Genomic DNA, 26,955 nt, shown 5'->3' with positions numbered 1-26,955 from the left:
AAGAAGGGTGATATCTAGGGACATGTTTCATGTCTTCTTTTCCAAACTCAAACAAAGAAAACGCCCATTCCCATGATGAAAGCCAAGAGTAGAGCCATTGTCCATGGGCTGTGTAAAGGTTCCAAGTCTGACATTTCCCAAGAGCACAACCAGCAATGACAACTGCTAAGTGTTTCTGAAGTGTTACACAGCCCATATTGGTAAAAGAGAAGGTGGCAGAAGATTCAATAATGGTAATGAAATGTTAGGGAAGCACTACTTTCTTCAAGCCCCTCCTTCTTCAGGATTTCTAATAAGGGGTTGTTGGTGAATTTTCACTTTGTACAAACACCTTGTCAACTCCAAAAAAGAAGAGTAAGAAATAACAACCTTAGAAGAATAAATGAATAGAGGGCACACTTGTATTTTAAAACTTTTCTCAGTAGTGGACTTTACCAGCAAGTATTGACCTTTCATCTGTTTAATTTTAGCAATAAGGGCATTAGATCCTGAACACTGATCTGCAGAATATCAATTATTGTGCACGTATTTCTGCTTCCCATGGTTTCCCACAAGCAATAAACTGGAATAATGTCTAAGCATATTGCATGTCTCAGGAAGAACTTGTTCTTCCTTAGAAGCCACCTCAGCACTACAGCAGATGGGCACTGGCTTTGTGGTTAAAAGCACGGAGAGAGACAGAGAAGGAGAGAGAGAAAAGTAAAAGAAAGTGAGAGAAGAAAGTTGCTTACTGTTTCGAGGCTTCTCCTCATCCATGCCTTCATCTTCATTTTCTGGATCAATATCTTCTGCTTGAGTTATCCAGTCTAAGTATCCCTTCAGATCCTCCTCTAGCTGCTGCTTTTCCCGAAGCTTCTGGAAATCGCCTCGAGCCTTGGCCTTTTCTCTTTCTTTGGAAAACTCCCTAGCAAGAGGGAGGGAGGGACAGGACATGGGTGGAAAGGAGGAAGAGATGGATGAAAAACAATGGGTTAGATTGATTTACACCAGAAAGTCTCCTCAGTCTGTGTAGCACTTCCAGCTGTTTCTATTCTCTCCAGACAAACACATGTATGGAGCATCCTTGCTGTGCACAGAGATGTAAAACAGCTGGAGTGTCCACATATCTATCAACACTTAGGAAAAGGCTGATACCTTTTTCAAAACTTTCCTTCTCAGCATTTGATTGACAATTCAAATAAAACATGTATGTAACATTTATGTACAATTTTGTGCACAATACCAGACATTCTGTAAACACTTGATATTCTCCATCAGTTATCTACAAATGTCTATATGAATAATGGTTAAAGATGAACTGTTTGACAATAATCTGACATCTGGAGAGTGATCTGGTGGCTCTAATTTCTAGCCAGGTTTCAATCTGTGTTTAAGATTTTATATTTCAACACAACTAAATTGGGCTAGTTTAAGTGTAATTAATGGTACTCACAATCCTGTACACACTTAATTATGGACCATTTCACCCACAGTACTGGAAAATATAGTTAAAAACTCAAACCTCAAAGTTTTACTGAAGACTTTCAGCATTCAAGGGTGTTATCTGACATGAAGTATGTTTTTCAAATCTCACACTGGGTGGACAAATATGATAAATTTAGGGTAGACAAAACTAATAAATTCTGCCAGAAAGTGGACAGGGCAAAACATTTGATGATAGTTTCATGAAAGAACACAGTTGGGAGTATAGACTACAACAGGGCATAAAAACAATAATTTCCTGTTGCTTTTTTATAATCCTGGGTTCTTGGCTTTTCCTTCTTTTTGGCCACTGTTTCTTCTCCTCTTTCAGCAATAATTTTTTTCAAGAAATGCTGACCTCTCTTATTTAGAGACTCATGTGGTTCTAAACCAGGTTTTAACACTTGTATTTTAAAAAGCAAGTTTAATGATTGTGAAAATTGCTGGACCAAGAGTACTTAAGCATTAAGTCTTATATCTGCTGAAGCAGATCACTACACAAGACACACACAGCAGATAATACAGGCCACTCTTTCTAGAAAAAGAGGTAAAGCCATTCTCCCCAGTGCATTATCCATTACTGTTGCTGAAGACTGTCAGCAATGAATGAATTTAACAAAATGCTGCTCTACTTGGCATTTGTCTTAGGTTTGCTCCTGCAAAAATGAATCTACCACTGATTTGTTCTGCTACACTGCCATATCCAAATTACTCTTAAAAAAATGATCACTGAATGAATCAATGTATTATTAAGCCTGTTTGTCACATCAAATTCCAATATTTTGATTTTCAGCTTGTAAAGTATTATTTTAGAATCTAAAACAAATGGGTCCAATTTTGAAATGGGATGAACCTAGAGTTTTCTAACACAACGCAAAATACTATGATTGCCTCATGTAAATGACCTGCAATTCCATGTCTCTTCCCTTTGCACAACACACGACACTCCACATCTCAGATGACTCTCCAAAGAAGACAACTGGTTTAAATTGCCTTAATTTCAATGCTCTACTAACACTAAACCATTGAGAGCAGGTGGCTCAGGAAATTGCTACTGCAATTCAAACCACCTCCCAAGTGGAATGGCAGCCTGCACTTGGGCAAATGCAGTTCACAACCGAGAGTTCCTGTCAGTGCCATTTTCCATCCCATGGCAAGGGAGCTGGTGGCCTCAGCCCAGGGTGCACTGCAGGCAGGTGCACACATTACTGCTGCCTCCAGCACAGCTGGCAATAAATGGTCACTGCTTGCAGCTCCAGCAGGCGGGCCAAGGACCACAGAAGGTTTTGATGGAAGTGCCATGTTCAGTCTAGAGGTTGCTTTCACAAAAAAGGCTGCACAGTCATGGCAGGGTAAGGTCAACAAAGGCTCACAGAGCTAGCGAGCAATCTGTCTCTTTTCAGTGAGCCCAAAACATCAGAGTAAGAGTGGGTGAATCTGATTGCTTTTACCACAATTCAGTTTGTTTCAGTTTGGTTTACTTCTCCCAGAAAAGTATAGAAATGCCTGCCAGTGGAATACCAGAGAGCAGAGTATTCTGGAGAGATGTTTTCTCTGTGTGGGGCTACAGTGGGTCCAGATCATAAACACCCAGCTCTGCATCATGTGCTGTTTCAGAAGAAAATTTCTCTTTCCTATCCCAGTGATGGAATTTAGGTTATTCTTGTTGATATGATTTCTCACATTTAGAGGCAAGATGGAAAGTGAGCAAAACAGCAGAATTCTGACACTTCAAAACTCTTTCTTACTACTCAAAGTGGAGCACAAGGCTCCAAATCTCATCCACCCTGAGGAGTACACCAAGGAATGGGACAGGTTGGAAGAGGAGTCAGAAAATTAGGAAAAATACCTGAAAGGTCACAAAAACTGCTCAAGGAGGAGCCACAACCACATCCAGCCTCCTGTTCACTCTGACCTCTTTCTTGGCAGTAAGAGCATCAAAAGCAGCCAACTGTGTTTTGCAGGATCCTCTCAAAGCAGAAGAAACCTCTGTTCTCCTGCCCTCCATTTGCCTTAGGCAACTGCTTGTTTGGCCTGTGTCCTGGGATTTGGATCAAAATATAAAGGAAATGGGACTCCATATTCTTAGGTGGACTTGTCTGAAGGTTGAACCCCCTCTGCCTTTTTTTTTTCCTCATTAATTAACTGAAACAGATAACACAGATGTGAACATCTCTGATCTCAAGTGACTTCTTATCACTGCTCAGAGCAATGATGTGGAATTGTTTTGCCTGGGTCTGGGGAGGTCTACTCTGTGATCTGCTGACTGGATGTTCCTTTGGAGTACATGAATTTTATACTGTGCTCAGCCAAGTCAGGAGGAGATTACAGCTCCACATATAAATACTCTGACATGCTATTTAGGCTAGTATGTGATTAGTAAATTCACCAGGACCATGAATGGATGACATACCTGAGGAAAAACAAATTACAAAAGAGCTCTTTCAGCAGAGCAGAATTCAGCATTTCATTTTGCAGGTGCAATCAAGGTGTCTTTGTGAGTACAATTAATTACACTTATGCATTCAGAAGTGATTAACCCCCCCCCACCAAGCTAATCTGTCATTTGTGAAGCCTACCTACACAACATGCCTGCTGAAGCTCCTGAAATAGATAAATGGGAAAAAAAAATCAGAGATGCCCAGAATGGATATTCAGAGATAACCAGGAATGCTGCTTTGTATCTAGAACAGACAGGTGGATCATCAACATAGATCAGACCAACAGCAATAGCAAGTCTCCAAGAGAAAAAGCTGAATCTGCAAAGTGAAGACACTTTGTACCTCAGCAGAATTTAGAACTGCTTTAGAAAGTTAATTGTTTAAGAACTGCTTATATAGACCAAAGAAAATTTGGAACATTTCTCCCATAATTTCTGTGTTTTTTCATGGATGCAAATTCTTAAGTTTCTTTTTACTTTTCTCCAGTTGGGGACATTTTTGCAGAAACAGTGCAGCTGTCATAACACTGTGAAGACAGCCAGAAAGAGTGACTCACAGCTTAAACAAGGTGAACTTCATCTTTGATTTCAGTTCCCTCTACAGACTGTTTCCATCTCCTACCACTAACTGTGGTGGTTTAGCTGCAGTATGGCAGAAGGTGGAACATTTAGGCCTCAAAACACTTTCTTGAGTTGAAAATGAAAGAGAGAGGAAATGAAATTGTTAATTATGCACAGGTACAAAACCAAATGGAGGCAAATTGAATCAGCAGTGCTTCAATACTAAGCCCTCCTCATGGCTGGGCTCAGAGGCACTTCTTATCCAACAACATTTCTATAGGGTCCTTGAGCGCACCTTTGATGGAACAGACCCCTTTGCCTGTCAGCTGATCATCATCCCTCACTAGTGCTGACATCCTTACCTGCTGGGCAGAGTATCCACCTGGAGGAATGAGGAGTTTGTGTTTCAAAACCGTACCAGAGCATCACTCTCCAGATATGCAAACACAGAATATTGCCCAACACTTCATTACCGAGGATTTTCTCCACACTTCTCTTTGCAGCAGCTGTCACAGTGGCTTCAGTGGCTTCTCCTTCAATGGAGTCATGAAGATAGAAATAATACCTCCTGCAGACTTTCTATTACCTGTCTCTTTGCCAGATGGCCAAAGGTAGATCTTTTTCCCCAGTCCCACCGCTGCCCTTCCTGTCTTGTTGGCCCAAGTACCGAGGACATAATTTCTGTGAGGTATCAAGTTCTCTTTCCTGCTTAGAGGTCATTTTTCCCTCTCTTTTGATCAAAAGACAAGGGACTTCAGGGCTGCCTACTCAGGCAACAGGTACAGGCCCTAATCAAACTCATGTAGAGCTCATCAAAGGAGGCAGGATGGTAGAAACAAAAAAGAGGATGCATAAAAGTCCTCATACCATATTTATCCATGTACACAGAATGTCTGTGGCCCCCAGTCATGCCCAAATATGGAACTAGAAGCCTAATCCTAGAAGATTTTTTTTTTAAATCTTGCAAGGAATGTTTGCTGGCTTGATTCCTTAAATTATGTGTCTCCCTCGGGGCAGTAAAGTTTTTAACTACTGGGGACAATACCCATTGTTTTTAATCAAAGCTACTAAAATGATGCTTTGCAGCGAGGGTTGTACTGCAGAACTGAAATGCAGCTAAATGTCTGTATGTCTTAAAAATGCTTAAACACTAAAAGGACTTCTCCTGCTTCTCTGTTCATCCTTGGAAAAGGTCAGAGGGAAATGATCTTTTCTCCCTGCATCATGCCAAGTTTGCAATCTGCACAATAGAGAAGATGGGCTTACTGAAGAAGAAACGTGCCCAAGACTCTCTCCAGGGAAAACAGTCTCCTGGTAGGCTGTGCTTTAGATGTTCTAAACAATGTGAAAATTTCTCCTGTGAGAAGACATAATTTGGCAGGAATCTCATCCAACAGATGTAAAGGGATTTGTCTCATGCTCTCATTCCTCCTTCAGTCTTACTGACTCTTCCAGAAATTCTACTATAATGCCCTCCTATGGTGCATGGATTATTTTGCTCACAGGAGAGCACAGCACTGTCCTCTTCCCACAGTGTACAGGTAGAGGAATGTGTTACAGACAAAAAATTGTCTTATATTCCTTTGATTTAGTCAAAAGACTCCTGTGATACTAGGAATGCTGTATTTTGCTATTGGCACAGCAATAGCCTAGGCCTTCTCTTAAGGTTCTTGAGATCAACCCGCCACTGACCTTTGTTTTGGTAGCCAGAGAGTAGGAATAGAAATACAAATTTTTAAAAATAAACAATAATAAAACATTTTCCTGGTACTGCTTACCCGCTAAGTACACCGAGAACCAAGTTAAGTACAAAAAATGACCCTATGATGATTAGTGTAACAAAATAGATCCAGGGCCAGTCCCTTCCTATGGCATCATTGACCTGGAAGAGTGGAATGATAATTAGTGAGACAAGCTCAGATTCTGAGCACTGCAAGGCTCCAGCCAAAGAGATCCCAAGTCACCAGCAGTAAGGTTCTTCAATAGCCAGTTTTCTGGAAATTTATGACAGGTTAATATAAATAATTTTGAAGGCCCTGAGGTTGAATTTTTCTGTCAGGGAATAACACCGCTTTTGTTACCTGTATCTCATTTGCAATATTTGAACATTTTGTCAAAGTATTTCGGAGCTGATGTGAAGCTTCCTTGGATTCAAATTTTTAATTCCTCTGAAAGTATCCTGGTGACAGGGAAGAACCCTTATTATGGAGTCTTGCCCTGTAGCATTGGAAAAAGGACACCAAAACTGTCAGCTTACCCGCTCAACACACCAAGAACCAGATTTAGAACGAAAAAGGATCCAAAGATGACCAGACTGACAAAATACACCCATGGTAACTCATAGCCCATAGCGTCCTGCATCTGGAAAGACGAAGGAAAGTTAGAAGACAGAGAGGGAAAGCAGAAATGATTAGGCAAAGGAACAGATGGAAAGGTTTGTAAATAGAGCCTGTGGTTGGTTTACACATAATCATACCAAGTGTTTCTGTTTGTTCTTTCTGATGTGACCACTCCTTTGATTGTTTTTTTCATCTATTTCCTCATTGACCTATTATTAGTCAGTGACTACTACAGGCTAAGATATAACAATGTGCCCTACTGGCACTTCCTTGGATGCTCAAAATTGTGGACTTTTTGGAATTTACTTCAAACACCACAGAGGGTCCACCCCATGAATTCTAAACTTGGCTGCTCACATACATGACCCTCTGTTGCCAAGGAAAATACTTCTAGTTTTTGGTAGGCATTTGGTACTGTCAGATCACATTTACTTCCCACATGTAGCACAGGTACCTCAGAGAGGAGCAGGTGGGAACTGGGCAAATACTGATCTGTGTAAATCTTCACAGTGAGGGCAGTAGCTTTGTTCTCTCAAGGAAGGTCTTTTCAAGGCCTACCATGTTCTGACCTGGTCAAGTGTTTCTAAACCTTCCTCACAAGGTTTGTTCTCTTGCCTTGAAGGATGATTCACTTATCTAAACACAATTCCTCCACAACAGAATAACTAGGAGAAGTTGAGAGTGTAAACTGAATGACATGGATTTCACACTACTTCAAGCATCTCCAGGGAGAAGCAGGGAGAATTACCTTAGCACCAGAACCTGTATTATGTGAGATCCAGTTCTAGCCCATAATAAGATCTTGTATATATTCTAAAAGCATCTAGTACATAAACTCTATTTCATCTTGAAGTCTCCTTCAAAGTTCAAAATTTTGGAAAGTTGCTTGATACCTTAATAGAATCCCACTTTCATAATGGTATCAAAAAAAACAGAGTCTCTTCTTTACTCTTCATAAACAATTATCTTTGAATCCAGAAATAGCATCATTAAAGAAACAGATGGTGGTTAACATTTTCAGGAGCACTAAATTGATTTATGAACATAAATTGCAGAATTTAAAGTACCTAAAGGCATAAAGAAATCTACATTCCTTTGTTTTCCACTCCTTTGAAAATTTTGTCTTCTCTTTCCAGGAAAATGCTCTTTCCTTTGCAACCTAAACATTTGTTGGAATCACAGGAGAAATCTCTTTCCTTACACGGGCAATGAGACACACTTCAGGGGAGGTAATTTCACTCAAGATTCATAACAACTCAGGAAAGGAATTTCAGACCTTCAATAAGACAAGGCAGGAGTTTTAACACTAATCTAACCAGTTCTTTGTGGATGGAATCCCATTATCCATTCTTCTTCCAAAGTAGAGTCACTAAAGTTCTTGTCTGGCAATAGTCCACAGTCAATGGACTGATCTAGAACTCCATCTCAGGGCTCCTTCAGCTGTGACTGAAGTCAACTCACTAAAAATAAGTTCAAAATCTGCCTCTGTGAAAACAGTTCATCAGCTCCTTCCTCATAGGATAAATACATTTGGTGGGCAGAAGAGTACCTGAGCTGCTAACATTCCCTAAGCATAATAAGCTTCTCCCCTTTTTATAGTTTTGCAGGATTTTTTCAGTTAGTTTATAAATCATACAAATTACTCTTTATGCTTGCAAGCCACATTTCATCCCATGTGACCAAAAAGTAGCACCCCTGGTGTCTACTGCACATCAGGGCTTTAATGAGAACAAAGCATCCTCGAGTATAAAGATGGAACCAAAAACTCACCTGAGATCCCAGCTGGGAAACCAGGAAGGCAAAATGTAAATGCCCAAGTTGGAATTAAGTAAAGAAATGAGATTTAACACCCTCTCTCTCCTACAAAGAACACCAATATCTATTTAAAGCAATCTGCACAAACAATGAGTATGGATGACATTGAAAAACTACCATAAGAATTTACCACTGTGGGCACAATGATGAATTGACATCCCTCTAATTATGATAGATGGTGATAAAAAAGCCTGAGCTGCATGGCATTTATCTGTCATCAGTCTGGGATTTTTTGTCAGCTGGAAAAGTAGAACTTCTCAAAGCTGTGGTACAAGAGAATTGTAAAGAGCAAAAGCCAGGGTGCCAGGTACAGAGGTCATATTCATGTCAGGAGAAGGACAAACCTTCCCTGGCATGAAGAAATTTCCAGATGGCAAGAAGCTTCCACCATGTCCTGGTCAAGAATCTAACTAGAATATAGTGTACTCTGTTATTCCCAATGCCTACACAATTGCATAACAATTGTACCAGCTAGCATCAGCACAAATTAGTCCTGTAAAGCAGACCTGCATTCTGGTACAGCAGAGCATTTGGGACTTCTCAGACTGAAAATTTCTGAGGTCAGCTTTTCATCTCCTTTTTATTGCACATTTATATACATTACAGAGAAGCTGAGGGGCAGAGACAGCAAGAGCTTCTCAAGAAGAGAGAAACTGCCAGTATTTGGCAGACAGCTAAGTCTGTCTCTGTTGCTGGACTTCCCTATGTTTGGTGCTCTCATGTCTTTTTTTCTAGCAGGTGAGATTATTCCATTATTATGAGGTGAGATTATTCCTGTGGGACTGACCCACAGGTGACAGGAATGTAGGTTATATGATCACATAATGTTAAGTGTTTGTTAAATTATGTTAAAACCTCCCTGCAATAAGGAAACAGTACACTGAGAGCTTACTGCTTGCTCCTGAAAAACAGCTGCAGGAGAAATGCAGAGAAATAGGTTGTTTGGTCAAAGCTGGGGGGAAAAGAATAGGAATAGGCTTCCTCAAAATAGTAACAGCAAGGCCAGGAGTGTTGCTGTTGCACTCTCCTGAGTGCAGAAAATGAAGTCTGCAAAATGTATTTTGTACTGTTGCCCCCAGAAAACAGGAAGTGACTCAGTTATTGGTTACCTCTCCAGGATGAACAGCTCCTGGTACACAGCTCAGTTTTGTGGTGCCTGAGTGCAACACTTCTCCCTGAGTGTTTACTACTAACCCTAGAAATCCCAACAGAAAAGGTAGATCATCTTCTAAATTCACAGTTCTAAACAAACACTATAACATCACCCAGTTGAGGTCCAAATTATAACTTTCAGTCCAGGTGATTGCACCTGATGCCAACTAAAGCATGTGTGGAACAACAGTTACATCAGCTGGAAGCTCAGAATGAGTAGGAAGCTGCAGATTGTCATTTATGGAAATAATTCTGCTTTCTGAGTCAAACTGCCTGACCTATCACAGCTCACATCTCAACACTTACATGTCACTACTCTCAACAGTGAGGAAGCTGGCACATTTCAGAGCATTCATGCATCATCTCTCAGAGAGATTGGAGATAAGGATTCCTTCTCATTATTATTTCCTACATACTCTCTGGCACTGTGGGGACATCATTTGGCTCATTATGCCTCAGCTTTCCAATCTGCAAAGCTGGAAACTACCCTGCCTCACTGGGTACTGTCAAAGAAACCACTCAGTTTCATGACAAAGAGAGGTTATTTCAGCATATACAAGGTCTGCTGGAAGAGCTCCATCTTTGCCAAGCACCCTTAACTGCTCCCATGCCTGTAGCATTTCAGCAAAGGCTTTTCTCTCAATGGTACAGGTAATCACCCAGAAATAACACCAGGGTTTTAATTCTGTATTCTGCTGATCTCAATTACTATCAGCAGTTTCAGTAGGGGCCAAGGAATAAAAGTCTTTCTTAATAGGCCTTTGTGCCTCTCTCTTCTGGTTCTTCAGAAGACACAGGTGAAATCACACTGGCATTCATGCATTAGTTGCTTGGTCATTTTTTTTCTTTCCCAGGATAATAGCCTGGCACATTTGCAAGTTGCTCATTCCTTACACAGGCACCAATAGTTCAAAGACAATATAATATAACCTATTACCATAGTGGCTGAGCATCACCAAGCACAGGCTTTCAGTCACTTCATGGGAGGGGTAGGCACAATTCACTAAATTCTGCTGAGTTTACAATTCACACACTCACATCCTGACACTTTGTGGTGAATGTCTTTCAAAAACAACAGAGGGTCACAGGAAAAGTTTAATCCATCAGAAAAGGGCAGCTGGAAATCAGTGAATGGAAAGCAGCAAGCTGAATAAAAAAATGAAATCTGCCTTGTTCAGTGCACAGTGCTGGAGAGGTGCAGCTTAATGGAAAGTAAGTTAGAGCACCTGGGCTAGGCTTCTGTTCCTCAAATAAAATGTTCATTGATTTCTAATTACTGTAGAATGGTATGATAACACTTTTAAAAATGCTAGTACTACAAGTATTCTATGATGAAGTGTAGTATACTATAAGGAAGTGTATAAACATTCACAGAGTAACATTCATTGAGCGTAGCAGGACATTTAATAAAATTAAAGGGCAGCAAATTTGGAAATTTTGCATAGAAATGCTATTTTCTGTAACCCATCTGTGGGTTACAGAAAACAACCTAGCCAAAACTAATGGCTATGGCCAGTAGGAAGATCTCTAGCAGAAACCAAGTGTTTCTTATGACAATCTAAAATTGGAGATTATTGGGAGCAGGAGACAGGAGAAACAACGACTTAACTGTCCTTAAATCTGTCCTCCATCTTGAAGACTTTGTTTTGAAAAGCATCTTTTTCAGGAACAGTACTTAAGCACCTTCCTAACTTTTGGGATGTGTAGAAGTCATTTCCTCAGCTCAGATCAAAGATCTTATGGTAGGCTACTGGCAGGCAGAGCTCAGGAGATGCATAAAGGGCCATGCAGGTATTGATGAGAGATTGGGATATTTATCATTGATCAAAGAGGTTTTGTTTCAAATTTTCCTTTCCCACCTCCTCTTTCCTTTTCTTCCCATGAATATTTGGGTTAATGCATTTCATTCACATATAACCTCATGGAACTAAAACCTTAAACTTGGGTTGTTTGTTTTTTTTTTTTTAATAGGATGATGCACAGTTTTGAACTGTGAGGGAAAAATGTTCTCTGCCATACTTTTCCGTCAGAACTTGAGTCCAATTCCAATCATAAGAAATAAACATAATTTTTAAAAGTGTTATCAACTGCTTAGAGATCTGAGACACCTGGGAATTGTCTCATTTGGTCTTAATTTGTAGGTGGGTAATAGGATTGTGACTATTGAGACTATGAAACAAATAAACCAACCCCTAATTATGCAGAAATTTAGTATTGTTAGCTCTGGTAACGAATCCTGTACATTATATTTTTATCTAAACTGAACACTTCTTGTGTTATAATGGGGCTTTTAATGTAATACTTGTGGTAACTATATTAACTACACAATTTTTCATGTATTGTAAACTTTGCTGCTCTAGACAAGGAAATTGCTTATTATTATTCTCAATTTCCAATTTTACAAATCTGTAAATGCTTAAAAGAAGCCCCAGAAATATATTAATGAGGTGACACAGAATTAAAGGTTGAGTTACAAGGGACACAGTATTAAAATTTACTTTCTCTGTGTTACAGGCTCAGTAAATCAACTTTTTCCAACCTGTGGGGCAAACTATGAGATTGTTTCTTTAGCAGTGAAATCCTGCATCTCCTGAATCTGCTGGTTTGTTTGGAGCCTGAATGGTGTGAGGCTGCTGTGTGTCATGTCAATAAAGACATGAAAAAAGGCATCCTTTTACTTGATAAATTCCTGGTTGCTCTCCACATGCACTTCAAGTAAGTTATAGACACAACATATATTCATCTAACTTCACCATTCAGAATAATGGAGAATATTCAGAATAAGGAGCAAGGAAAGAATCATATTTCCTGTTATCCAGCACATATCCTAAGAGGTGGATTTAGTGCATTATTACATAAACATGCAGATTCCACCTTGCAGATCCTCCATTATGTAAAATCTAATTAATTGTCTTTGCTTGGCTGGTTTTTAATCCAGCAATCATGAGTGTGCATAATTTAAGGCACATAAATGAATAATTCCACTGAGGCCAATGGTCAATATTATTGTTACCAGTGGAAATGAGCTGATATGCACAAGTGCTTTGCTTGAATAGGCTGGGGCACAGAACTGGGAGAAAGGTATGATTAGGAGTTAATCTTCAGAAATTCCTCAGGAAAAAAATGGAACCCTAATGTACATAGTGACTAAAAAAATGACAAAAAAACATTTAAGCATTTCCATCTATAAATTCGAGTGCATCATGAAAAGTATTATCATCTTGTTGACCTGGAATAGTCTTTCAGATGTTCTGAGTCTTTAGGACAGGTGAAAAGGAGTGGGAAATTAAGGTCTCAGAGCTGACTCAAGAGAGAGAGATGGGGGTAAAAAAATTACAAAAAATCCTAACTTTGTTATAAGCAAAAATGTAAAAACTAAAATAAACTAGACTTACTTTTATTGATTTAGGAGCAATGGCTTAAAACACAGGCAAAGGCCTCCAGATGTCTTTGCTCTTAGTCTGGGTAGAATTTTTTGTAAGCATCAACACTCTAATAATCTTAGAGGGACTCTAAGCCACAGACACTCCTTAAAACATCCTAAATTCACATTTTGTAGCTGGTGCTATCAGATGGATGCAAAGGGGACACCAGAGAGTTCAACCAGCTTCAGTTTGAAGAGATGACAGTTAAAGGAACAAGCAGCACTTGATCATCTGGTCCTGTTTTGACATTCACATTTCTTTTATTTTGTACTGAAGGAAAAAGGAAATTTTAAGCTGTCTTCTCCAAGCTCTTAAGGCTCTACTTACTGTGTTATCTCAACTACAGAATTTTACAAAATCTGTATGTGAATTCTCTAGGTACATATAAATACCTATAACTTTTTTCAGTGTCTTCATGAGAAAGGCAAGACAGAGCTGGGTGAAGACAAGGGCACAGGGATCATGAACCAGGGCAGAGAATGCTCCAGACAGGTTGTTCTACTATAGAGCCACTGTAGGATAAAAATGAATAATTTAGGCAAGATTCATCACGTGTTGGAGAAATAGTAGCACAGTAGGAAAAATAGGAGGACTCCAAAGTTTAGCTTTGTTTCCCAGTTGTTCTGTATACACTGTAGTGATGGAAAGAGCAAATTAAAATTTCACTCTGAGGCAGAAACATTGGCAATTTGTACAGAATTCTCTGCAGGAGCTAAATGGAGACATTAACTGAGAAAGGACTGCCTTGATGAGGACAACAGAAACATCAAGATTAATTTGCAACAGAGAACCCTTGAGAAAGAATCAAAGAAACTGCAGCAATGGAAGATGAGTCCAGAAGAGGAAGGGTGGCAAACAGAGAATGGGGAGTCTCTCCTAACAAAGATTGAAGGTCTTCAAAGATGTTGAATCTGCTATAAATGTCCTCACCTAAGTACACCTGCCCTGATCCAGATGAAGCATAAATTGTGGTTTATTAATTAAAAGATTTTGGAATAGCCACAGTCCATTGCTACACTGCCGGATCTCCCTGACAAGAGGGCGCAGTCTCCAGAAGTGACCAAGCTTCCCCACACAGCCCTGCACAGAAGAGAAATGGAAACAGGGGCTCAATCTCCAGAGCCATGAGAGAACACACTCCTGCAGGAGATACACCTTGACTGGCTGGAGCCTCCTGGGGACACTGTGCAAAGACAGAAGGGTCCTACCTGCTGCTACCTGCTCAAGAGCAAGATGGGAGCTGAGATCAGCTCAGCCTCAGAACCAGGTCACTGCTTGATGGCAAACTGAAAACATGTCACATAGTTCATATGAGCTTCTCTAAAGTTACACAGGAATGCCACTTTGCTGTCACATGAAGCAAACCTTGTTTCCTTTAGTTGCATGCAGTTTGAGGGAAGTGCATTGCTACCAGTAGAATTTGCCACAATTATTTTTTATAGCAGCACATTTTCATCACTCATTAAATACAGGCCCCTTTGCAAGGATATGCACATTTTATCAGCTGGGAAAGACTTTATAAAGTCAGAGAAACACAGAAAAAGACCAAACTTTCACCTATCTAGTCCCAGATGACTGATACTGCCTGTATGTTGTCACTGAGTCCTTCCACTGTGTTTTTTAGCTCTCAGTATACAAGCACTGAACTCCACAACATTATTTCACTCATTAGTAAAGTTCCCCATTCATATTTTATCTGTTTTCAGCTTGGGTGCACATTGTTTTTCACAGTCTGATGTTCTTTACCAGACCCAACCATTATAAAAAAAACAAGGTCTCTGAGACAGAGGGGAAGGAAGAGAATTACAGCTTGCATTCAAATACCAGCAGGTCAAAATGTCTGTGGCACACAATGCTTCAGTTGAGCTGTTTCCCACTGCAAGTTATTTCTGTTGAAAATGCTTCCTGATCCCATCCTTCTCCAGCACAGCAGTTTGTGCTTGCTGGAGAGGTGGGGAATCACAGAACCATTAAGGCTGGAAAAGACCTCTGGAGATCAAGTCCAAGCACCAGCCTAGAATCAACACCCTGTTCAGCACTAGAGGGGAAATGCTGAATGTGTTCAGCAGTGTCCTAGTTAAATCTGTGGTTTCAAATGCCCTTCACCCAAGTTTACTGTACAACTTCAACACATGGCAAAGGCCATTTAACTTCACACTTTTCCAAACAGAGGAAAAAAACATTAGGCTCTCCCTTCACTTAAAAAATCCCAGCAGTGTTACTGGCCTTTGTTTTCACAAAGTGGCAACTTTTATTAGCCACGAGTAGTGCTCCAAATGCATCATCATGGCAAATCAGCTATCTGAAGAGTGGATTTGCTGACAAAATCTCAGCATATTAAATTTTGTTAGTATAACTACCTCTGGGAAATTCCTCTAGTCAGCTAGGGGAGGGGAAACAAAAATAATCAGGAAGCTACCATTTATACATCCTTCCATCCCACCTGTAATTTTGTGCTTTTCTGAGGGACCTTCTCTGTTTTTCTGTGAAAACTGGAGGGTGCTACATATCTCTGCAGCATGTTTGGCAATACAAGGATTCTGAACTCCCACTAAAAACATCAGTTACACAGCAAGAAATCATTGCATCAAAGAAAAATTCTAAGCTCCAATAAAACTCTTGCTTTGCCACCTCACTCACTTTCTCCAGGCTTAATATGTAAAAGAGAGAAAAAAAAATTGAATGTATCTCAATTCAGTTTAACATGGAACATGTTAACCAAAAGTGAAATATTGAAATTCAATTACTGCAAAGTGATAAAGCAACTCACATTCTAGAGCATGCTGAAACAGCTGTACTTTGAGGATGTAAAAAATTCCCCTGAAACTGTTCCCTCAGAAGTTAGTTGGGTTTTTTCACTGGTGGCTCAGGTCACTCTGTCTGCTCTGAAGCTGTCTGGGTCACACAGACCAGTGGGGAAAGAACAGCCCAGACACAGAGCCAGGCTGGGCTCTTGAAGATGTGAGGCCCAGACTGAGCAGGTCTTCAGGACTTTCCACAAACACATCCTGCAGTCTGCTGTGCCGAGCCCTTGCTCTTGATCCGTTCTGCTTGTTGATACAGATGACTGGCAGATCATTTTTCCTGCCTCTTCTGCACTCAGCAGCTGCCATCAACAGTGATATTCATTTTCCCCACCTCTCCTCTACTCAGCAGCTGCCATCAATAGTGATATTACTTTGGTCTGTTTAATACTCTGCTCTTCATGGCTCCTGAACAGTGGATCTGCTTAGAGGAGGTTCCTGCCATTGATCCACCTGCAGTGTTCTGCCAAAGCAGAGGGGCCAAGAAGGGCCATGAAGGCTCTCCTTTCTCTCATGTGACTGATTACATGGGTGCTTGTTGAATGAATTTGCAATTTACAGAAATGCCATGGAGTGACCTCCAAATATTGCTTGGACTCGTGTGACTTAATCAGGATTTTAATTCAGAGCTCTAGAGCTAAAAGTCACAGAGCTTTATGTGAGTTGCTTATTCCCACATAAGTGTGTACAACTATTTTTTTTTCCCTTTAAAAGGAAAAGGTTGGGCTTTGAAAAAGGCATCCAAGAGCCCAAAGGCTATTTAGCCACAGTTTTTTCATTACAGCCACTGCAGCAGTTCCATCTCTTACTGCTACTCAGTTATGTAAAAACCTTTTTGCCCTTTAAAGTCTTTGCAAATTCCCTCCAAAAGAATAAAGTGCTCAATTCAAGCATAAAAATATCCCCTTGGTGGTGCATTTCCAAATATAAAAATTTCCCTTAATCTTAGAATTCAGGGCTATCCCTTCCTATCTCTGTTTATTTTGTGTTTACATTTTCATGGCTGATTATCCAGAAAGGATTTTCTGCCTGTATAACTGTATTGCTGTTTTATAAATGCTTCTATTTATCTCAGTGCAGACTGATAGCAATTTCTTCCACAGCTACATCAGAACAGTACTGATTGCTGCATGCACAGGAATATAAAAGCACACACTATTCATTGATTTCCATAGTCAATTAAGTCCTTAAAAATAAAGATTATGAAAAAGAGCACTGTAATCACTACCTTCTTTAAAAAGTGAAGGCAAGACTGTCAATTATTTTTTTGCACTTGATCAGTATATCCCAAATTCTTCCGTATCCAGTTCAGAACCTAGGAATCCTAGGAAAATTCTACATTTTAGGTCATTAACCCAGTTTCCAGTTGTGAAATCATATCCAAAATTCTCAATAAAATGTACAATGTCTAGAACTCGTAGCACACAGATAATAAACCTTTGTCTGATAGGCACTCAGGCATACTGTAAAAGCTCTAGAGGTTTGCTGGAGAAGTTATTATCAAAGATCCTGAATGAGCTGCAACTGCATTACTGACACAAAACTGCCCCTTCTCCTTTTCTTGTGTCTTTTAAGCAACACAACATAGGCAAGATCAACACAACATCCTGCCTGATTCCTTCTAGATGTGCTTTAAAAGTCAATAGAGTCGATGCTCTGTGGTGAATATTCATAGAACAGTTTGGGTTTGAAAGGACCCTTAAAGGCCATCTAGTCCAACCCTCTGCGATGAAAAGAGACAACTTCCATGAGATCAGGCTGCTCACAGCCCTGCCCAACCTGACCCTTAATGTTCCCAGGGCTGGGGAATCCATCACCTCTCTGGGCAACCTGTGCCAGAGTTTCCCCACCCTCACTGTAAACATTTTTTTCCTTATATCTGATCTAAATCTGTCCCCTTTCCATTTTAATTCATCACCCCCTGTGCCCTTGTAAAGAGAGCCTCTCCAACTCCCTTGTAGGCCTATCTCCTTGTCTTTTTCTTTCCCAGGATCAGGGTAATGAACCAGTCTGTTATTTGTGAATTTGTCTAGTAGATATGGGTCCACAGCTAACAAATCTGATGATGTATTTTTCAGAAGGCATCAGTCATCATTTCTTGATAAAACTGGTGGCACGGCTCAAGAAGTGCACCCTCAAACAGAGGCACTCAAAATCCCAAGTCATGTAGGAATGTCCCAGTAGTTTAGCTCTTAATTTTATAGCTCTGGGACAAAAGATTAAAGATTAAAGACAAGAACAGTCTCGGTGGTGATTAGACAGCAGCAATTAGGATGCAGTCTAAAGAAGAACAAATAAAGAAAGAAAAGTGAAAGGGCAACAGAAAGACAGGGCTATTAAAAAGGTCCTTCCTACACAGGAGCACTGGGCAGAGGGTCCCTATTAACACCTCCCAAAACCAACCCAAAAAAGCTTATTTTTAATTGAGAGTTTCTTTTTATATAGAGGAAGAGGGCTGAGAAGTCCAAAGTTGAGTTCTGAAGGGCTCATAAAGACTTCGTTTCACACAACAAGTGTATTGAACAAATGTTCGATACAGGTTTTTGTGGCAGGTGCCAGTGAATACATCACTGCTGTTACTCACTTTCAAGTCTGTGGTACAGCAACCATTACAGTTGCATGCAGTTGTTAACAAGGAAAAGGAAAACAGATTGAGGTCAGCATTTATGTAAATTAAATGTGTAAACTGCTTTTTCGGTGCATTGATGCTGTGGCCCTTCAGTGCTCTGAACTATGGCCCCTCTCCCCTTACCCACCACTGTTACAGCAGATGGAGATGAAATAACCTCTGCAATCACAGTGATGGGCTGCTCACAGTTGCATGCTTATTCTTTGTAAATTTTTCACATCCATGCAAACCCCTGCCAAAAAGATGATTAAAAAAACCTCAACCCCACAACAATAAAAGCCCGGCATTTTCTTGGAGGGGCGGAGGTGGATGGGGAATAAACACCATGGAAACATGTAGACACATATATTCTTAGAATCAGATCATTCTCTTTTGTGGAAAGCCTTACTAATTCAAGCTTAAGTGCTGCAAGAATAAAGGGTTAGAAGGAAAAACACAGCTGGCAAAAATTGGGGGTTGCAGCTCTGCGTTTAATGTCTTCCACTTTGTGGCAATATCTCTGAATTTCTCACATCTTCCTCATTGGCTGCAACAGGCTGGAGGAGGGGGGTGAGAAAAGCTCACAGAATCTGTCAATGCTGTCAGCAAAGTAAATTACATCTGTTGTTCAATTTGTTCCATTCTGATTTCATGATGGGAACTGTAAGGGTGACTGTAAGCCCGTGTTTCAAGCTGATTTAGTGACTCTTGAAAGTATGATCTCAAAGACTGAGAGGTGGAGGGAAGTTCCAGGACAGCCTGTATGTATATCTATATCTGTTTCTCTCTGCTGTCCCTGGGGATGTGATGCTCCTGAAGGTTTACACTGATTCAGTCTTACTGAGTTGTGTCTCTCACTGCACTGTGGTGGCTCTTCTGCACTGTTTTAGACTATTAACTCTTTTTTTTGCCTAGGGGCTTGGGAAGACTAACAAGGATTTTTTAATTCTGAGGGAGTCAACTTATTATGTGCCAGTTTGGACATCTCTTCCAGGGACAGGTTAGTGGCCTGGATGTCATCCAGGCCTGGCCTTAGTCCATCTATAATAATACCACCACACTCTTAAGTTTACACTTAGAGCCTTGAGGTAAATTGTTCCTGGAGGCACTGCATGTTATTTTCAGAGACTCCACCAAGTACTCTGAAGTGTTTTCCAAATGACATGGGTCAGAGCCAAGACTCCAAAACTGATGGCAGGCTTAGGGTTGCTCATTATTAATAATCTTCAAGCAGATCAAGCAGAATTACTCAGTCCTAGAATTCAAGCTGTAAGGGGCAAGCAGAAAAACTCAGGACCAGGTTCTCCACTGCCCAGCAATGTGAACAGCCCAATACAACATCATCTGGTTGGGTTTTGCAATTTCTTTGTGCTTTGTTTTCATTTATATGTACAATTGCTTAGATGCAGGGCAGTGGAGAGACCAGGCATGTAAAACTGAGGCTGCAGTGGATAGATTTGCATGCAGAGTCACAGGTCTCCAGCTGCAGAGAGCACATTTCACACAAAGATGAAAACCTTTCTAGAGACAGGGTACTGGCCAAATTGTATTTAACTCAGAAACAAAGCTTCCCCTGAAGGAGACTAACAAGCTGATTAAAAATAATTAAAAAGAAGATCCATTAGGGAAGGTTGAAAGAACTGAATCTCCTCAGATTAGAAAAAGATTAAGGGAAGACAAACAATGCCTACAAATATTTAAACACTATGTTATGAACTGCTCAGAGATTAATTTTCCTCCTTAGTCAACAAGACAATACAAAATAATGGACTGCAGCAGAGACTGATTACAAAATACCAAATGATTCAATTTGCAACATCTGGATTTTCATCTGCTGCTAGAAGTTTCCAAGATGGATGGATCTTCAGAAATGGGCTTTGGTGCCTGCACCAAGCGAGCTGCTAATGCTGGCTGATCATACATTAAGGAGAGTTTTGAGAATAATAACCTCAAATCCTTCTAGAATGCATAGGAAAAGTTATAATGGGACATATCACAAGAGTGCCTGTCTGCTCAGTGGCTCTGTGGACTGAGTGCCCGTGAGACAAAGGCACCTGGATGGGACAAAATAAACTTGTAAGACTGAGGCAGTACAGGAGATGTGTTTCTACAAACACTTAACACTCCCTTCCACAAAGATCAATTCTTCAGTGAAGAGTCAACAAGGCTGTTCTGCACAGATTTTCATCCTGTCCAATATAGTTATTTCACATTAAAAATTTGGCTCTTTTAAAGTAATTATCCTCCCTTCCCTGATAGCAGTGTCAACCTGTTTTCCCTAACATTTTTCTTTCCCATTTCAAAAGAAAGCAATCTACTCACAAGTCTTATCTGCTAAGAGAGAGAGAGGAGATTGGAAAGTATATTGATCTCAGTGATGTCAAGTCCTTCTAGGGAATAAAAGTTTATTACTCTCCTGTCTCTGATTATCTTTTTGTGAGGATGTGGATCACAGGCTGGGAAATAGTACTCCATGAGAGAGGAGACAGGCTTCCCTGCACAGGTGGAAAGGCTGCACAAGGAAGCATGAAGAAGGAAGCAGGAAACTGAAGTTAAAATTTGAAGAGCTATTCAGTGAATTAGGAGTCTAGGGCTTGTGGAAGGTCACACAGCTTTCTAACTTTCAAACATGCAGCTTTAACCTTGCAAACTGTGGCACAGGACAGACATTGCTTTCATGAAATGACTACTTCATTTTTCAGGGCAACATGCTGAAATGTGCTAAGCTCCCTCCATTCCCACTGAGAGGAATGCAGAGATCTAGGAATCTGCCAAAAGTTGCCTTGTTTTTTGTTTTGGTTTTTTTTTTTGAAAATAAGAAGATATAATTGAGAAGCACTTATAGAAAAGCTCAAAGCAAGAGAATTGCTCCATTGTTTCAACACTTCCAGCCAAGTAATTCAGCCCAGAGCTTTATCTGTTGTTCTGCTGAGTTTTAGGTCAGGCACACATTTTCAGGTTTAAGCAGGGAGCAAAGAAAACTCTCTGCATCTGCATATATGTCCTTGGAAGACTAATCTCAACAGATACCAAGGCCCTGATTAGGCATCTGTAAGTCCTCACATTGTAATGTGACTGCATGTGAGAAATCTCAACAGCATGATCAAGATTTTGTAAAATACAAAGTGAGATCCTGACCTTTTGAAATTAATGAGAATTTTGCCATTGACCCCAGCAGGACCCCAGATTCAAACCTTGTTATCTACCCTGAATTGCAGAGGAGCTAAGAACTTGACAGTCTGCTTGAGCTTTGAAATCTCAGCACTTTTAAATATTAGCTCATTAGCTTACATTGTTAAGTATAATGAATGACCTCTGAAAATCATCACCTAAAATTTTTCTCTGCAAAACTGTCTGATTTGCAGCAAAAATTTTCTTACACTGTTTTTCTATCTGTTCTTTCAGTTTAAAATGGACAACAAACTCTGTATTTCTAATTTAAATAACTGTGTAGATTTACTCCCTTATAAAGCAAAATTTAATTTTTGTGACCTCACTGTGGTTTCAGGAGATTTTTCAGAGCTGAGAAGGGAATAGCCTCCTATCTCTGCACCCTGTGGAGATGCAGCTCCCAATGGGTTGTCTATGACAAGTCCACTCTTCCTCAGCCAAAAAGGCAAAGACTGGGGAATAAAGCTGTGTGTGAGTCAGACTGCAGTAAGGAAACAGTGGCTCACAGTAAGTTTAAGGTAGATATTTGTATCCTAGCTCACTAAAATTCTTCCTCCAGCAACTGAAATGTTGCATCTTTTCTATCCATTACTATCCAGAGTACTCTTCCTTTTGATCTGGCTAAATTAAGCTGGAATGCCCTTGTCATGGACTCTAGAGCTGACTGAATAAACCACAATAGATATGGTTGGAAATGACATGAAATGACAGTGTGAGTGTTTAGAGACTGTTTCAACATATAAATATAAAAGCAGTAGCGTTTCTCCTAGGTGTGCACTGCAGTAGGTGCCCAAGCAACACCTGCCCCCAGCATGGCACAGACCCCTCTGCAGAAGGAAACACCTCAGGCTTCCCTCACCAAAAGGCAAACACTGATCAGACCTGAGCTCTGTCTGCTTTGTCAATATAGCACAAAGAGGCAAAAGTCAGATGGGACAATTGTATTCTTAGGATTGTTTCCAGCAGCTTAACCAAGAACGTCTGCCAGCTCAGGTGTTCAGGTATTTACTCAAATTTTGTATTTCCTGGTCTTTAAATATAGGTGATATTTTTTTCTCTTTATATAATAAATTCCTTCCTCCTCAATTACTGGCATTTTTCTTCTGCAATGCTAACTCTTATCTTCTGTAGTGTTGTCTAGGAATAACTGGGAACTGATGATAACAAATATTTCTGCTCTTCCCAAAGCAAGCATTCTAACACTACCATCATCTAAAAGGCTCACCATATGCATGCCCCTAAAAATAATGACCATCCATCTGTATTAATTGAAGGTCTAAGTTCAGCATTCTGTCTCCAAACGAAAAAAAAAAAGAACAGCTTAGGAAATCAGTGAAAAAAAAAAAAAGCTGGCTGAATACCAAACAAAAGCCAACAACTAAAACGCAGTTTGCTGCAGGGACACCATAAAATCAGACTGTCTACTGCACTCATGGTAGAAAATCTTCTCTTGGAAGTGAGTATATGCTTTTGGCTCCTGTTATTAGATAACTGATAATGAGCTAAACATGATTCATATCAAGTCATGAAAATGACACATGGGCCCTAAAGGATTGGAATGTGGAAGGGTCTTTCATAGCACATGAAATTGATGATAACTTGTGGAGAGGTTTCATAATTGTGAATAGTATACAGGGCCAAAAATATTTTCATTTCTTCTTCTTCTAATATCATTTACTCTCTCCCATTTCCCCTGTAAATAAATTGTCTCCATCACACACAGCATGGAGAAACATGAGCTAAATGTGGTAAAAAGGCAGGCATGTTATATGTAGCCACAGTTGAACTGTGGAGCAATTTTGCCCAGTTTCTCTTCTGACTTTAATTTCTGCTCTTCTTTATTTTATTAATTTACACCCTCTTTTCTAGTAATGGCATTTTTTTTCTCTGAGACCCAGACTCCCCTTGTGGTTTGATCTCTGCCCTTTATCTCAGACATTAAAAGGAAGCTATAGTCACTATTCTAATCTAAACTTAAGAAGATAAAGAGACAACTTCTAGCTGTTCCACACAGAGACCATCTTTTGCAGATAAGCTAAATCTTCAAAGGGAATTCTTGCAAACTCTAAATCACTTATGGGTAGAAGGCAGCTTTGGGCTCATGTCTAAGAGAGAAGCTTGTTGACTAAGAGTGCAAGCTGCCTCAGTCCAGATTATCCTTCTGTGTGCTTTGAGCCTTCTCCAGTCAAACTGCATCATGCATTTTAACCCATCCTACCATCTGGAGATCCAGGTGTGTCATGACATGCCAGACTTACAAGCTGGTGTGAGTCTGGGTCAGTCTTACACAGGCAGGACTGTGCTGTGTAGGAATGAAAGCCCTAGGTCATGACATACTGCTGCAAAAGCTGATGGCCACAGCTGCATCCAGAAACCCATCTATCTATGATTTACTGGTGAAAGCTAAACCTGATATTAACTCCAGCAGTATAATTGTATTGCAGTGAATTTCCCAATACATTAGGAATTAAAAGGTACAAACTAAAGCTGCTGAAATGCCCAGAATTAGGCTACAGGACAAGATGAGTCTCCATTTATATTACAGGTAATATCATATTTTGTCTAAAATGAGAGCATGATTGATACCAGTATCAGAGCTAATAGCATTAGAATAAATTCTTCTATAACAAAAGTCATAATCAGGAGTACTGCTGGAAGTTGTGAGGCCTTTCTGATAAAACCTATGAGCTGATCAGTGTAGTGCCTTTGTAACTCAAATGCCATGGGTAGAGCACAAGGTTGTCTGTCACAAATTCTTTTACATCAGTAATCTGGAGATGTACAAGATGTTTCACTCCTGCAGAGAGGGTCTTTCAATGACTTTCTCCTTAACCAAAGTACATTGCAAACCTCTAAATCAATAAGCCATCTGCCATAACTCAAAATTAAAATATCAATGGAAAGTCAACATTTACATTTGGTTTCATTGCACCAGAGAACCCCTCCACTTTACTGAGCAGTTAGCTGAGTTAATTCAAGCTCCATGCTAGCAACCATGCCTTCACTCTAGACAACAAGCAAGAAAGCTAAAAGCCCCCAAGTTTCAACGTAGCTGTGAGCACGAGCAGGACTCAGCCCGGCATTTTCGGATACGTACCCAGTAGAGCACATCTGTCCAGCCCTCCATGGTGATGCACTGAAACACCGTGAGCATGGCAAAAGCAAAATTGTCAAAGTTGGTAATGCCATGCTTGGGTCCCTCCCAGCCCGCCTTGCACTCGGTGCCGTTCTGACACTGCCGCCCGTGGGCAGACTGGGGGGCACACGGGGACGGATCATCTTCTGCAGGTGTATCTTAAAGGAGAGAAGGGGAGAAAACAGCTGAAGGAAACCATTTGGCACACTGAGAAGCAAGTGAAGGATATCAGATTTCAACAAATGTATTTCGCAGGGACTTTGACAGATTTCTCAGGAATACACAGGCGACTGCTCGCTGTCGAGCTTCACTTTCTTTTTGCAAAAAATAATAGCCAAGCTGTCAAATTTTATAGTCAAAACACAGATGAACTTTTTTCCCCCCAAAGCATACCCTCCTGCAAGGAAGAATTCATGCCTTTCAACATGATAGGGAACATCAGATCAAGCCTATCATGTTTCATTAGGCTGTGTGTCATGGCCAGCATTCTCCTACTGCAGCCACCTGGCATCTGGGTAAATCTGGGAGGCACTGCTGGAGGAGGCTGAGCCCCTGCAGCAGACAGGCTTCAGTGCTCAGGAGACAGGCTGGTGTGGCACTGGGCCACTGCTGAATTACAGCAGGGAGTGTCTGGGGCTCTGCTCTTTTGGCATTTAGATGGTGTGTGGCATTTTATCAATAGCCCCGTGGCACTCAGAAACTCTAAGGCTGCTGCTTGATCATCCATCCCTTATTCTGTACAGGCGTTTTCAAAGACCTGACAACCTATACAACAAAGCAAACTAAGTGCTCTGGTATATAAAGAACACTCCAGAAAACATTTTTAGAAGCACAGTAACTTCTGCAATGTGATTTTTAAAAACATACAGATTTCAGATCTTAGTGCTGCATTTTTAACAGATGCAGGTATGTATGTATGTGTAAGGGAGTGGGTAATTAAATTTGCTTCTCATCTTATTATATGGTAAACAATGTAATTTTCCAAAATTGTGATCACATTCTGATCACAAAAGAATGCCAGAAACAGTAATATCAGAATTAGGTGATGTAATGTAAATACTTTCAGACAGAATGGAGAAAAATACACCCACTTTAAAGATGCAAACCACAGTGACAGCTCATTATAGTTCTAGCATCATGTCCAGAAAATGAAATCTGCCAACATTATAAAAGCTGAAAATGCAGAGCTTTTGAAAAAATTTTCTGCTGTACACTGTTTTCTTATGAGCTGAATTAGGTACTAGGCATTAATACCCTCTACCACATGAGAAACATTTGTTGTTCAAGATCAATAAATCAAACTAAAATTAACAGATGGTTACATGAGTGACAGTGCAACTGAATTGTTTTGAAATATGAATATTTCTTTCTGCAAATAATATGAAATAAATAAATTTCATAATGGATTTGATGTAAAAAAGTTTCTTCCCATTAATATAATTGTATTTTCTTTCTGGTTGCACTTCTCACCAAAGTTGCAGCCTGTGACTAAAAAAAAAAAAGCAGTGCCCAGAATTATGTATTCCTTTACAATGATACTGGCTTAAAACAAAGATGCATTTGTGTATGACATTAATAATAAAATATACGAGGAGTTCATTTCTGTGACAACATCTCCTGTGTAGCTCAATCTGCAGCAGTGAAATTGTGAAACCCATAGGAAGTACATAAACACTGAGCAACAGCCACCCATCTCCTGTGCCAGAAGAAATGCTCTGTTCCACATGGGGAAAGCCTCCCTCTGAAAATCTCATATGTTTGTGTGTGTTCCCCTTACCTATCAGTCCCCCTTGCACATGGTAGCAGGTCTTATGCATCTTCCCCATGAATAACTCCAGTCCAATGATGGCATAGATAATAATGACAAACAGCACCAGCAGGGCAATATGCAACAAAGGGACCATGGCCTTGATAATTGAATTTAAAACCACCTGGAGACCTGCAGAGAGAACAGAAGGAAGCACTTATCAGCAAGAGAACAAAATTCAGAGAGGCTATAAATGGCACAGTAGTGTTTCAGTTTTACTTTTTCCCCCTCACCTG

General features: G+C 40.2%; 1 protein-coding gene across 17 annotated transcripts in view; it reads right to left on the bottom strand.

The window, feature by feature from the left end:
• The window catches only part of CACNA1C (calcium voltage-gated channel subunit alpha1 C), a 450,865-nt gene that overhangs the window by 135,661 nt on the left and 288,249 nt on the right, over positions 1-26,955 (bottom strand). For 12 of the 17 annotated variants that reach the window (XM_084206877.1, XM_084206868.1, XM_084206883.1 and 9 more), the window contains 4 exons: positions 26,690-26,851; positions 24,874-25,070; positions 6,720-6,823; positions 732-904 (listed from right to left, as the gene is read on the bottom strand). In XM_084206877.1, the coding sequence (XP_084063003.1) occupies positions 732-904; positions 6,720-6,823; positions 24,874-25,070; positions 26,690-26,851 (636 nt within the window). Of the gene's footprint in view, positions 1-731; positions 905-6,240; positions 6,345-6,719; positions 6,824-24,873; positions 25,071-26,689; positions 26,852-26,955 lie in introns of all 17 variants that reach the window. The other 5 variants (XM_084206870.1, XM_084206871.1, XM_084206873.1 and 2 more) reach the window with 1 other exon arrangement.

Source organism: Fringilla coelebs, assembly GCF_963513975.1.
Source record: "Fringilla coelebs genome assembly, chromosome: 5".
Taxonomy (NCBI): domain Eukaryota; kingdom Metazoa; phylum Chordata; class Aves; order Passeriformes; family Fringillidae; genus Fringilla; species Fringilla coelebs.
This window is presented reverse-complemented; position numbering and strand designations above follow the sequence as displayed.